This window comes from Salvia hispanica, chromosome 1 (assembly GCF_023119035.1).
Source record: "Salvia hispanica cultivar TCC Black 2014 chromosome 1, UniMelb_Shisp_WGS_1.0, whole genome shotgun sequence".
NCBI classification, from domain to species: Eukaryota; Viridiplantae; Streptophyta; class Magnoliopsida; order Lamiales; family Lamiaceae; genus Salvia; species Salvia hispanica.
The window spans coordinates 50,940,993-50,955,448 of NC_062965.1; the positions used below are offsets into that span (position 1 = coordinate 50,940,993).

General features: G+C 35.5%; 1 protein-coding gene across 1 annotated transcript; it reads right to left on the reverse strand.

Annotated features, from left to right (window-relative positions):
• Positions 1-6,572: 6,572 nt before the first annotated feature.
• LOC125200144 (putative inactive disease susceptibility protein LOV1) lies at positions 6,573-9,560 on the reverse strand. The gene has a single exon (XM_048097892.1). The coding sequence runs from the start codon at positions 9,558-9,560 to the stop codon at positions 6,573-6,575; it is 2,988 nt and encodes a 995-aa protein (XP_047953849.1).
• Positions 9,561-14,456: the final 4,896 nt, after the last annotated feature.

Here is a 14,456-nt window from a genome sequence, read left to right on the forward strand (position 1 = left end):
TTTGCCAGGGTTGTCTTTCTAACCCCTGCCATCCCAGTAAGGCAGTAACTAATAGCCAATTCCTTCCATCTCCATTTTCTGAAAGAAGATGATCTCTGATTTGTTCAGATTCATCAGATAATCCAACAATATTTGAGTCGATTCGACCAGAATCAATTCTTGACGAAATAGGCTCGCCTTCTTCTTCTGGCATGTACACCAGTTCAATATCGTAAGCCATTTCCATCACCATCACCCTAGAGACGAAGCTGATCAACACTCTGTCGCAGGCTCTGCAGATCTACAGAGAAAAGCAAGTGATCTCTCTCACTTTCGAGTTGTGGAAGAATCTGTTGATACACATGAGATTCTAGTAAATCTTCGAATTCCCACACGACCTCTTTGATTCGTTCATCCAAAGCATTCACCTTCGACCTGATCTTGCTGCAGCCGGTGTCCTCTAATTTTAGCAGAACTTTCTGCAAGCGAACCATGGCTTCGTAGGCGGGAAGTGAGATTTGTGGAGAGGGAGGAACCAGTGAAATGCGAGACGATTGTAGAATACGCTGAATCGTATTCTTAGAGAAGTGGCTGCACCATAAGCCGCCACTGAAATATGAAATATAGGTTGAGTTGTGGTGGCGAAGTCAATTTTACATTCTTAGTTGGAGGAGAGGAGTTGGCCGCGGCGGGGTTTGGTATGCAATTGTTAAAGTGAAACTGCTAACAACGTGTATGCACGTCCATATACCTCACTATTTATCAATTGTATAAATTGTTTTTCAGTCAACCATGTAATTATTTATACTTGGTCGCACGATTGCAAGAATTTTCAATTTTGCAAAATTCATATATCATGTTCATCATCAACCAAGAAGACTATCCAGCCAATCATCTTTTTCATATTTAATTATTTTCTCTCTTCCGATTTTTAATATTCATCTAACTTAATCATATTTTTGTTTTATTTATCAATAATGACCCAATTACACCATCATTGATTTTTTTATATTTTTGTAATAATAATATCATTACAGAATATTTAATCACTGTAAAATTTATATTTTTTTGTCTTATTAGTTATTCTCATAGTTACATTTCTTTTTTTTTAAACTCTCTAGCACATTAATATATAAAATTATATTTTCTCTCTCCATTAAACACACAAAAAGACATTTTCTAAAATTTTGTGTCATCACTACTCCATCCGTCCCATTGAAAATGACTACTTTTATTTTTAGTTTTCCGCAAGATGATCAATTCTTAAAATAGAAATATATTTATCTCTACATTATTCCCAATCTGTACTTTACTCTCTTCACATAACACAAAATCAAACTGTATAAAATCTCGTAGCTCAATAAATGAGTCATCTTTCTTGGACGAATAAAGTACTCCTCAGTCCAGCTTAAGATGACGTTTTCTTTTAGTTTGTCCAATTAAGATGACACATTTCATTTTTTGGTAACTTTCTCTCTCCATTTAATACACTCAACCACTTTTTCTCACTCCTATTAAAATATTCAATCTTTTTTATCTCTCTCTTTACATACTTCACGCACCTATTTCTCTCCATTAAACACTTTAACAATAATCCTGCAAAACCTCGGCTAAGCAATGTGTCATCTTAGCGGACTGGGAGAATATAAGTTATAATAAGCCATAGAATCAAAATTTTGATTACTTCTAAAATCATTACAAATTAATATTTTGGTTATAAATTTATTGGCGAATTTTTTCAAGTTGGATTATAAAATTGAATTTTAATGAAAGTTAAAAGGAATTTAAAGACAAAGACCCCTATTCTGAATCAGTTTGAATTAAATTTATCGAACTAATTAAGGAGATATTTCTACTGGTATAATTAAGTCATTTTAAGCCTGCCCCAATTTATTATGATTGTGTGGGTCAGAATTTGAGCAACATGATCAATAATTAGACCTATATCTGCATTTTGCTTACCATCTCCAATAAATAAACTTTTCGCCAAACCAAACGTAAAAAATAAAATTTTCACACTTGGTCGAAACTAGAGACGAAGCAACGAGGAGGTGTTGGCGCCAAATATGAAATTAATTTTATTTTATTATTATATGTATGTAGGAAATTAATTATTTAGTTAGTCAAATCAGAGAACATGGAATTTGTCCATTCCGAAGCTTTAATCATATAGTAGTATAACTCATTTATGGTTTATGCTAAGAATTGTGATTACACCCTAAACTGACATCAATTTTCTTTTTTACTATTTTTTTATAATGAATCGCACATTCTATCAACTCGTTCCTCACATTTTATTATGATTAATATATAAAAGTAGGAACTCCACGCTTTTTAATGTTCATATATTGTTCGATAATCAAGGATTGAAGGCGAGAAAGGTAGGATATGGAAGCAGGGAGCTCGTTGTTGCAAGTTAGAGAGAGGTACTTTAGACAAACTAGTTTAAGAATTTCGATTGGGATATGATAAAATCGAACCTTAATGGCATCTAGTACCCTAAGCAACTTGAAATCCATGAGATGTGTTGGCACCGGATATTGGTGGTAAGGGCCCAAACAAAGTAGAGAACGGACAGTGGATGCGCAGTCACTTTTTATTGAATCATATACTTCTTCGAAGGCAAATAAAGTGTTGCAATGTGCACACAACCAGCGTTGATCTTTCATAAAATCATTGCAACTTTGTAAAACATGCAAAAACTTGATCTTTCTAGCTTCATTACATTTCTTGTCCTTCAATATCTCTTCCAAGAGTCCAACTAATTTCGCGCCATCATCTTGGGCAAGCATGTTAGGATCCAGTTGAGCTAGAATGCATCGTAATGTCTCATTTGCTCCACATTTCCTGCCCACTCGACCCATGCACGAAGCTCGAAATGTCTCGAATTGATGGATCTTCAAATATTTTCTTCGCAATAGTTGTCTTTCCAACCCCAGCCATCCCAGTAACTAACAACCGATTCCCTTCATTTCCCATCAAGTAATCCGGCTCGTTCAAATTCAAGAGACAATCCAACCATTCCGAGTTGATTCTACCAAAATCAATTCTCGAGGAAATAGGTTCGCCTTCTTCTTCAGACATATTAGCCAGTTCAACATCATACTCTGCCTCCATGACCGCCACCCTCTCCACGAAGCAATCAACACTCTGCTTCAGACTCCAAAGATCTACGGAGTAAGACAAGTGACTTGTTCCACTTTCGAGCAGTGGAAGAATCTGATTGGTGAAGTTGGATTCTATCAAATCTTCGAATTCCCATATGGCCTCCTTGATCCGTTCATCCAAAGCATTCACCTTCGTCCTGATCCTGCTGAAGCCGGTCTCCTCCAATTTCAGCAGAACTTTCTGCAAGCGACACATGGCATTGTAGGCCTTCGCGGGCACTATGAATTTTACGGAGAGAGCACGAGGTAGAATTTTATACTTGAGATAAACCGCTGCAACATAAGCCACCATCAACCATTTGAAATATGAGATATGAAAGACAGAAACCGGTGAAATCAGAAACGATTGTCGAATGCTCGAAATTGTGTAGTTCAGACAAACCGCTGCAGCATAAGCCGCCATCACCACTTTGATGTATGAATGATCAAACAAAGCACAATAGGAAGCGATGAATTGCTCGACTATTGGATAGGGAGAAACCAGCGAAATGCGAGACGTTGCGTATAAAGCTTGATCGTATTCTTGAGAGAAACAGCTGCACCATAAGCCGCCATGAATGATCAAGGAAATGAGTATGCTACAATTGTTGGTGGTGGTGAAGATGATGGAGTTGAAATTTTTAAAATGATTTTGCTAATAACGTGTATTGACTATGACGATCCAATAATGCAAAAATATTATTTTTCAGTAATATCGATTGGATCGGATCAGTCAATTGAATACTTATTTTAAAGTTGGTTATGGGAATTCTAATACTTAATCCGTACCTGCATTTCTCTGCAAAGTCAGCACTGCACATGATGTATCCATTAATGTTCATATTTTTGGGTTAATCATAATATTTTAAAGGTGATTGACGTTTGGAATTGAATGATTAGTGGTAAAATGGGGTATATCCAAATTGCTATAGCATACACAAATTAAATATTCTACCCTATTTACAAGAAATTTGAGAAATTATAAATAATTTGAGATTTTGTGAAATTCTTGTAATGGATTGCAAACATTCTTTTCCTACTCGAATATTATGTGTGTAGGGATGAATATTTTTCTTATAACATAAAAACAGATTTTGAGACCTTAAGTTTTGTTTTAATTTTATGTTTGATACACTCCCTGTCAGCCAAAATGTTGTCCATGTTTAACTTGGCACGAATTTTTAAAAATATAAAGAAAAGTGAGTGGAAAAAGTCAGTGGACTATAGGTCCCATATTTATATATTGATTTACAACAGAATGCGAGTGTAATAAGTCAGTGGAAAGTAGAGACCATTTATCAATAATGGAAAAAAAGCAAAGTGGACAACATTTTGTGGATGAACCAAAATGGCAAAACTGGACAACATTTCACACCCGGAGGGAGTATTTATTTAGTTTTTTTTCGTTTTAATTTTAATTAATTTCAAACTTTTTTATTAAAACAAAATATATTCATTTACTAGGAGTATCATTTCACGCCCTCTAACAAGCGGAGCGGAAACTAACAAGGGACGACGTTGCTGTTGGGGCTATTAATGTAACTAAATAAGGGGAAGAAAAAGGCCCAATTCAAGCTCTACTGATGGCCCATCTCATCGGAGCTAGTGGTAAACTAAGTAAAAAATGATAAAGTAGCCCGAAACTGATGGCTCGATGAGCCCGATGAGCTATCGAACATTTCGAATTAGGAATGAATTTTTCTAACCAAATTAATACCTATCGATTGACCCGCATCTTGAGAAGGGGTGATCCGAAACTTGATGGGCCGGCCCAATTGACATCCCTAGTTATAATATCGATATATCTCTTTAGGTCTACATGTTGTCTGGTATGGGAGTTAAATTATATCTTAGCCCGTATTTTACTTTCCAGGCTTGTTTAAGTTTCATGTTTTGATTTGTTAAATAAACTCAGCAGATAGATGGATTAATCAGTCTATATTGAAAATTCTATTAAGATAACTAGATTATTATCTTATTGTCCTCAAATTTTTCACCCCTCTCATTTTGATTGAGATTTACTAAAGAGTCCTTTGGAGCAATCACAGTTTAAACTTTATTAAAAATTAATTTACCAAATATGGGGTTAAAGGATCTGTTTTATTTATCAAATATACAAACCATTCACTCAAGTCGTCTTATTCATATAAAACTATATATATAGAACTACATAATCTATCTTACTTTATTAACTAAATAGTATTAAAAATTTCAATAATTTAAATTTTAAACCAGCTACCAAATGAGGCATAAAAGAGTACATTAACATTCAAAACTGTTAAATTTCCGTGGAGACTATAATTTTAAATTGAATAAGCCACTTGAAAAGAAACCAAAAGACACAAGACAAAATAAAGAAGATTGTATACTTTAATATTAATCTAAACACACATTTTAAAGCGTAATCCGATATGTTTTCTCCTCGGCTTCTTTTTGTAAAAATGATAAAAAATACTCCCTCCGTCAGCGCTTAAGCATTTACACATTTTCCTTTTAGTTTGTCCCAATTAAGATGACACATTTCCTTTTTGGTAACTTTCTCTCTCCAATTAATACACTCAACCACTTTTTACACTCCTATTAAAATATTCATCTTTCTCTATCTCTCTACTTTAATACTTCCACCCACCTTCTCTTTCTTCAATTAAACATTTTAACCAATAACTCCTAAAAAACCCGTGCCGACTAAGCAATGTGTCATCTTAGCCGGGACGGAGGTAGTAGTTAAAAAAAAAGAAAAATGATAAATTAAGAGGAGAAAATAATATAGAGAATAAGTCTTATCTACATTATTATCTCTCTTACTTTACTATTTCTCCACTTTAACTATTTTTATCATTTTTACAAAAAATGGCAAGACAAAATAAAGAAGATTGTATACTTTAATATTAATCTAAACACACATATATTTAACAAAAGGTATACATTAAACCTCAAAAGAAGATAAAACCAACATTCATTGCAAAAGTAAAAACAAAACAGTGAGTAGGAAACATCCAAGAACGGATGAAGGAGTCAATCAACTAAGTTTCAAAGAAGTAGAAGTTTAATTGCAGAAAAAAGATGGCACGTGTCTCATTGTCTTTCAACACCAACATGAAACATCATACTAAACAAATCCATCAACTATACTCACATATCTGGTTCAAGCTTTCTTCATATAAGGATTTGCACCTCACGCTGAAGAATATGAAGCAAATTTATTATCAAATCGACTCACGTTCTACGTTGAAGTAAGGCCTCCAACGAGGAGTCAAAAACACTTCTCCACTCCAATCTTTGGAAGCCGATAATGTTTTGAAAGGAAGCTTGGTGCAACTGCATCTTCACCACAAGCACAAGCATTTTAGTTGAGAAAGAAATGAGTTGATGAGGTGTGTGCAAATTAAATGAAGTAGGAAATCTAACCTCTTAACCAAGCATAGAGTCTGGCTATGACTTCTCATCTCAAAAAGAAGAGTAGCAATGAACATTAAGGTGAGGTCTTAATTGCTCGGAAAAAGCGACAACTGAAGGACTGCACTCAACCAATTCAATTGTAGGCTTTGTGACCTTTGACGGATCACAAGTCCAATCGACTTGTCGTAATTTGTAGCAATGCCTTATACTTAGGAGTTCAAGCATTGGGAGGCTTCCACGTTGAGGTCTCAATCGCACCAAATCGGTATCTTCAATAACAAGTGTCTCAAGTTTCAAAAAATACCCTGATTCAATATTCCATTCTGGTCCATGAAAGGCATAGTGAAGTAACCTGAGGTTTCTAAGATTTGGTAGCAGCGAACCAATGTCATTCATGTGCTTCCAAGGACATCCTAAGCCACTCAGTGCCAAAACTGCAAGACTTGATGGGAACATTAAAAGAGGAACTATAGACTGATACCTCATGTCAGGGTTCGTTAATATATATGAAAGTAGTACCAACTTGTGGAGTTCCTTTGAGATATATTCCAATCCACTCAATGGGTTTATATCATCGTCATCATCATAAGGCTTCAACTCCATCATAATTTCTAACATCCTTAAATTAGGGATTCTCTTGAGATTTTCTCTAATGCAACTCTTGGCACTAACACCAAAAAGACTAGAGAGTTTTTCCAAAGTAGCATCAGACTTGGGGGTCGGTAGGTCTCTTCCGGAGATACTAATATGTTGTAGCTCTTGCATGTCCCATATTACCATCGGCACGTATAACGGAGCCCCACGCTTTTTAATGTTTATATGTGGATGGATAGTCAATGTTTGAAGGTGAAAGAGGTTGGATATGGAAATAGGGATCTCTCCATTGCAAGTTAGGGCAAGATAATTTAGACAGACTAGTTTCATAATATCAAGTGGGATATGGTAAAATCGGACTTCAAGAGCATCAAATACCCTGAGCAACTTGAAATCCATATCATGTATTGGCACCGGATATTGGTGGTAAGGACCCAAACAAAGGATAGAGCGGGCAGTAGATGCACAAGTACTTTTTATTGAATCATACACTTGTTTGAAGGCAAATAAAGTGTTATGATGGGCACACAACCGCCGCTGGCCTTTCATATCATCATCGCAACTTTGTAAAACATGCAAAAACTTGATCTTACTAGCTTCTTTCTTACACACGTGTTGCCAACACGAATGCACCCGAAACTCCCTCTTTGAGAACCAAGATTCTACATTTGATTCATGTATAATAACAAGATTATACAATTGAGAAAGAATTTTCAAGCCAATGCCTATAAATTCTTCCAAAGTTTCATTTCCAATCGATTCAAGAAACCCTTCAGCTCCCAATCGACGGAAGAGATCGGCTATGTTAATATCACAATATGGAGGGCTAGATCCCATATAGAGAAAAAGCATTTTGAAATATTGAGGTAAATAGTCATAGCTTGGGAAAAATACCTCTGAGATTTGATTATATGCATCCACAAAAACTGAATTATGTTGTTTTTCAGCTACCTCAGTCCAGTATTCTGGGGTCTTGTCTTCTTCCGACAGGAGCTCTGCAACTATGACTATCATAAGTGGAAGACCTTCACATTTTTCGGCGATTTTCTCTCCCTTTTTCTCAAGGCTAAGAGGGAAACCCTCTTCACCGAACACCTTCTCACAAAGTAATTTCTTACTTTCTTCTTCATTCAACAAGCGTACAACTTGACTTGGAGATTCTTCCATTCTTAGCCTGCTCGTAAGCATGATTCGAACATTCTTGTCTGGCAAGATACCCATTAGTTGTGTGTCCCATTCCCATACATCATCCAACACAATGAGACATTTCTTATCCTTCAATATGTCTTCCAGGACTCCATCTAATTTCAGGTCATCATCATCGTCTCCTTGGGTAAGCATTTGGTCTTGAGTGTTGGGATCAACTTGAGCCAGAACGCCTCGTATTACATCATTCGGTTCACATTTTCTGCCCACTTTGACCCATGCTCGAAGCTCAAAATGTCCCTGAATCAATGGATCGTCAAATATTTTCTTAGCCAAAGTTGTCTTCCCAATTCCTGCCATCCCAGTAATTGCAAAGCAATTCTCTTCTTTTTCTGCAAGAAAATAATCCCTGACTTGTTCAAATTCTTCAGTTAATCCAACCATATACGAGCCGATTCCACCAAACTCGATTCTCGAGGAAATAGGTTCGCCTTCTTCCTCAGGCATATTCAGCAGTGCAACATCGTACTCCACCGCCATCGCTGTCACTCTAATGACAAATCGATCAATACTTTGTTTCAGACTGTGCAGATCCACCAAGAAAGCCAAGCGATCTTTGGGCCTCAGACTTGGAAGATTCTGATGGATGAACTGTCGCATATATAGCAGCTTATTATACAACTCTTTATCCTCCCTGTACTCCTCTTCCTCCTCCTCCTCCGCCTCCTTATACTCCGCATCATCATTATCCTTATCCTCCTCCCGCCCCTCCTTATACTCCTCCTCCGCCTCCATATACTCCTCATCATTGTCATTATCCTCCTCCCGCTCCTCCTCCTTAAACTCCTCCCCGGCCTCCTTATACTCCTCATCATCCTCATCCTCTTCATCATTATCATTATCCTCCTCCTCCGCATCCTTATACTCCTCCTCATCCTCATTATCCTCCTCCTCCATCTTCGTCACTTCAGCACTCTTTCGGTGACTCTGCAGATCTCCATAGAAAGACAAGTGATCTGTCTCGACTTGTGGAAGGATCTGATCGTAGATATGGGATTCGAGTAAATCTTCAAAATCCCACACAGCCTCTTTGATTTGTTCATCCAAAGCATTCACCTTCGTCCTGATCTTGATGTACCCGGTCTTCTCCAATTTTTTGAGAACTGTCTGCAGGTCACACACAGCCTCATAGGCCGGTCTTAAGATACGACCAGTAGGAATCACAAAAAGGCGAGGCGATTCTACGATAAATTGAATCGTATTTTTCAGAGAAATCACTGCACCGTAAGCCGACATCACTAGACTGAAATTGGAGGTGTTGATAGAGTGGGATGAATCGGTGATGGTGGTTGGAGGTTTTGAAATTGTGTTTTGCTAATAACGTGTATCGACTGACGATACCATATTGGACGCCATAAACTCACCTGAAATATTATTTTTCAATTATATTCCATAGTTTGAGATTGGTCATCAATTATATAATTGATGATGGATGTATGTATATACTCCCTCCGGTCTCCATTAAATGTCCCATATTTGACTGGTGCTGGTTTGAAAAAAATTGTTTGACTTTATAAAGGAAAATAGATGGAAAAAATTAGTGTAATATAGACTCACTTTTGTATAATAGTTTTATAATAATTGTGAGTAGAATAAGTTATTGAAAAGTGAGGTCCATTTACTAAAATTAAGAAAAATGAAATGGGACATTTAATGGGGACTGCAGGGAGTATACGATATGTACAACTTCGTTCATACAAATATGAAATTTTAAAGATGCACGGATATTAATGTACAACTGATAAAGTAAGAAATAGAAATAAAGTCTATGCGAATATATCTTAACTATGATTTTGCTTTCATAAAAATATAGACATTTTCCTTTTCTGTCTGCTCCATAAAAATAGTTTATTTTCATTTATTGAAAGTTCGTCCCAACTCATTACCATACATACATCAATTTATTTACAACTTATACAACTAGAGCTCACTATTAAACACTAACAATAATATGGGTCTCATTATCTACTAATACTATTTTAACTAGTCTTCGCATCATCTCTCTTACTTTACCAATTAAAGTATATATTAATTCTCGTGTTGTCTCGAATATCTCTATTTTTATAGGACGAATGAAGTATCTCCGTATGTTTACTATTGTGAGCAGTTCTCTATATTATGATTATCGATGCATAGAGTTGTTCTAGTTTTCCCATTGTAAACTTGGCAGCCAATAATTATATAGTCAAACCATTGGTTCGGCATCGCCCCCAAACCTAGGTACCTACCTATAGTAATGAGCTAGGTAAACAATCATGTGTTCATCTCTATTATATTCATGATTAATTGCTTTTATTTCCAACAGCGTCCATGTATGATTTTTCTACTTTCATGTTAAATTCAATTTTGCAAGAAAAAAATCATCATGTAATAATAAGAGAATAAATACCAAATACCTGATATCTTTGGCTGATTTACAAAGCTAGAAAAAAGACCTCTGATAAAATTTCATAATTTTTCTAGCAATTTTTAATTTATATACCTATTCAATTATTGAAGTTAACGATTATCACCACCATACCTACTCAATTATTGAATCCAACGATCAACATTGCTAATACAAAACTAATTTAAGGAAGGCCGGCTGCGGAAATAATATTTTTCCACAGAAAAGACATATTTCATACAAAAATATTTGTTTTATACACATTTAATTTGTTGAAGACATGTTCAACTTTTGGTGTTCGTTTGATCATATATGAACTTATATTTAACGAATTTTTGGCATCTAAAACCAAATAAGACAATATAGTTTAAGAAAAAGTCAGTATTTATACTAGGAATATTAATATTAGATACAAATATATTTGTATGGATTTTTTCAATGAAAATACTTAAACAAAAAATCAATTAGTTATTTGCCAAAAGATTTATTTATCCAATAACTAGAGTAAAATGTGGATGTATAGCCAGAAAGCGTATAGCAAAAATTGTTTATGTGCATAAAGATATAGTAATTTGGTAAAATATCAAAATAAATATAATTCTTTTATAATACAGTCCCTATTATTTGGAGTCTTTAGCATTATTTCTCAACCCAATAGCCAAATCAAATGTATGTTAAGATAGCCCAGAATTTGAGTAACTTTGATCAATAATTTGTTCAGTGGGCTATGTTTATTTATGTTAGTTTAAGGCTAAGACTAAGTTTATTATGTTAGTTTAAGGCTAAGACTGGAGTTGTCAACTGGGCCGCCTGAGAACTATTTATACTCCCTCTCTCTCTGTCCCTTAAAATTTGGCACCATTTAACCCGACACGAGTTTTAAGAAATATAATAAAAAGTGAATTGAAAAAATTAATAGTATGTGGATCATACTTTTGTATATTAATGTTAAAATAAAATGTGAGTGGAAATGATTAAGTGAAATGTACGATAAAAATGAAAAATGAAAAATAACAAATTTTTAAGGACGAATGAAAACGGAAATAAGTGATAAATTTTCATAAACAGAGGAGTATTTTGCAAATTTGATTGATGGGTTGTGACCTAATATTTGACCTTGAGAGCCTCCATAAGGGGAGTAGGGACGCCCTATTGCCATGCCCCTGCCCTCGCCAGGTCATCATTTTGTTTTTGGCACCGACCTAAAACTTTTATAATGCGACGCCCGACCTCTAACATTTTATATTATTTATTGTTTTGTTCTTAAAATTAAAATATGAGTAGATCATATATTAACATAAAAAATTGAAATTTCTTCATTTAAAAAATAAAGTTATAAACCCTAGAAATTGAAAAATTAAAAAACCTAAAATTTGAAAAATTGAAGAAGTTCGTCAATCTTGGAAATCGTTGGAGTGTGACTAAACTTCCTCGATCTTGGTGGATATAAATCCACGGTCGTGGTATAGACGAAGCAGCGGTTGCCGTGAAACGAGCATCTCGTTATCTACTTTTGTTTGGATTGTAGGCATGACCTCCTCCATGACATTATTCATATGTAGCTAAATCAAGGACATTCTCATTCGGATCATATCCATTTTTCTAGAGAGAAATTGTGCAAGAGATTGTTTGTAAAATGAATGTGAATTGTGGTTGTATAATTGTATTTATAGAGTTTTGAATTTGATAAAAAAAAATTATTAATTAAATACTCACCCCACACCCTGAAAACCATCCTCCCCCACCCGCGCCTCTCTCCAGCCCAGTCACGACGCCTGATGTGACACCGAGCGCGTCGGGACTCCCTCTTCACCCACCCGATGTGGGTGCATGATGTGTGTATATAGGTAACAATGAAAAATAATTGCCTACCCAATTCAAACCCAAATTTGCACTCATCTAGAAAATGAGATGCTTTAATACTAGTAGATTTTCATGATCGAATGACATTGCATAGAATGTATGTAGTCAGTGCATGAGATATTATGCTCAACCAAAAAGTCCCTGCGATGAAAAAATCAAATAACTACACAAAAATTCTATAGGAAAAAAAAAATCATAACAAACCTCAAATTCCTTCTTTCTCTGCTTATTTAATGTATAACAGATCACAAAGTACTCTTGGGAAACAACTAGGAAGAATAGAGAAGGAAATAAACTCTAGTTTTTATCATCCAAATTCACCTGCTAAATACGTAAAGAAACTCATATTTAGCACATAACTCGAATACTGAAACTAAAGCATACCTTAAAGGCCTTCAACAAGTAGTCAAGCATCACTTCTTCACTGCAATCTTCAAGAGCTGATCATGTTATGCAACTCCATCTTCATAACAAGCACATGCATTTTAGTTAAGAAATAAATGAATTGATGATGTTTGTGCACATTAAGTGAAGTAGGAAGGCTAACCTGTCAATCAAGTTGAGAGTAAAGTCACTGCTTTTAATCTCAAAAAGTAGAGTGGTAACGAAACTCTAAAGAGAGATTTCGGTCCTAGTTGTTTGGCAAAAATGACGACTGAGGGATTGCAGTCAACTAATTCAATTGTAGTTTGGACCATTGAGTAATCACACGTCCAATAGAGTTGTTGTAGTTTGTAGCAATGTTGTATGCTTAGTAGCGTAAGCATTGGGAGGCTTCCATCTTGAGATCTCCACCACACCAAATCAGTGTCTTCAATTACAAGTGTCTCAAGTTTCAAAAAAGACCCTAGTTCTATATTCCATTCTGAGCCTCGAAAGGCATAGTGTTCTAAACTAAGCTTCCTAAGATTTGGTAGTTGTGAACCAATATCATTCATGTGCTTCCATGGACACCCTGAGCCACTCAAATGCAACCTTGTCAAACTTGATGGGAACATTGAAAGAGGAACCATAAAATCATCCTTCATATTGGGGTTCATTACTTGATATCTCAATAGTTCCAACTTCTGGAGTTGCTCTGAGATATATCCGAGAACCCTCGCTAGGTTGTTAACATCGTTGTCATCGTAAGGCTTCAACTCCATAATAATTCCTAACTGATTTAAATTAGGGATCTTTTTGAAAATTTCTCTAGTGCAAATTTTTGCACTCACACCAAAAATACAAGATAATTTTTCCAAAGTAGCATCAGAATTAGGGGTTGGTCGTTCTCTTCCTGTGACCTCAATACATACCAGTTCATGCATGTCCCACATTTCTGCCGGCATATACAATACAACTCCACACTTTCTAATGTTCAAATGCGCTTTTATAATCAAGGTTTGAAGATGAAAAAGGTTGGATATGGAAACAGGGAACTCTAAGTTGCAAGTTAAAGCAAGGTAATGTAAACAAACTAAGTTCATAATTTCTAGTGGGATATGGTAAAATCGAACTTTAACGGCATCCAGTACCCTAAGCAACTTGAGATCCATGTCATGTATTGGCACCGGATATTGTTGGTAAGGACCAAGAAAAAGGAGAGAACGGGCAATGGGTGCACAGTCACTTTTTATTGAATCACACACTTTTTTAAAGGCAAATAAAGTGTTGAAATGAGCACACAATCGGTGTTGGTCTTTCATGAAATCATCGTAGCTTTGTAAAACATGCAAAAACATGATCCTACTAGCTTCTTTCTTGCATACGTATTGATAGCAAGAATGCACACGAAAGTCTTTCGTAGAAAACCAAGATTCGCTTGGTTCTACGTCTAATAGAACAAGATTATACTTGGAAGCTAGTTTTGTAGAGCAATGGACAAAGAAATCAAACAAAGTTGC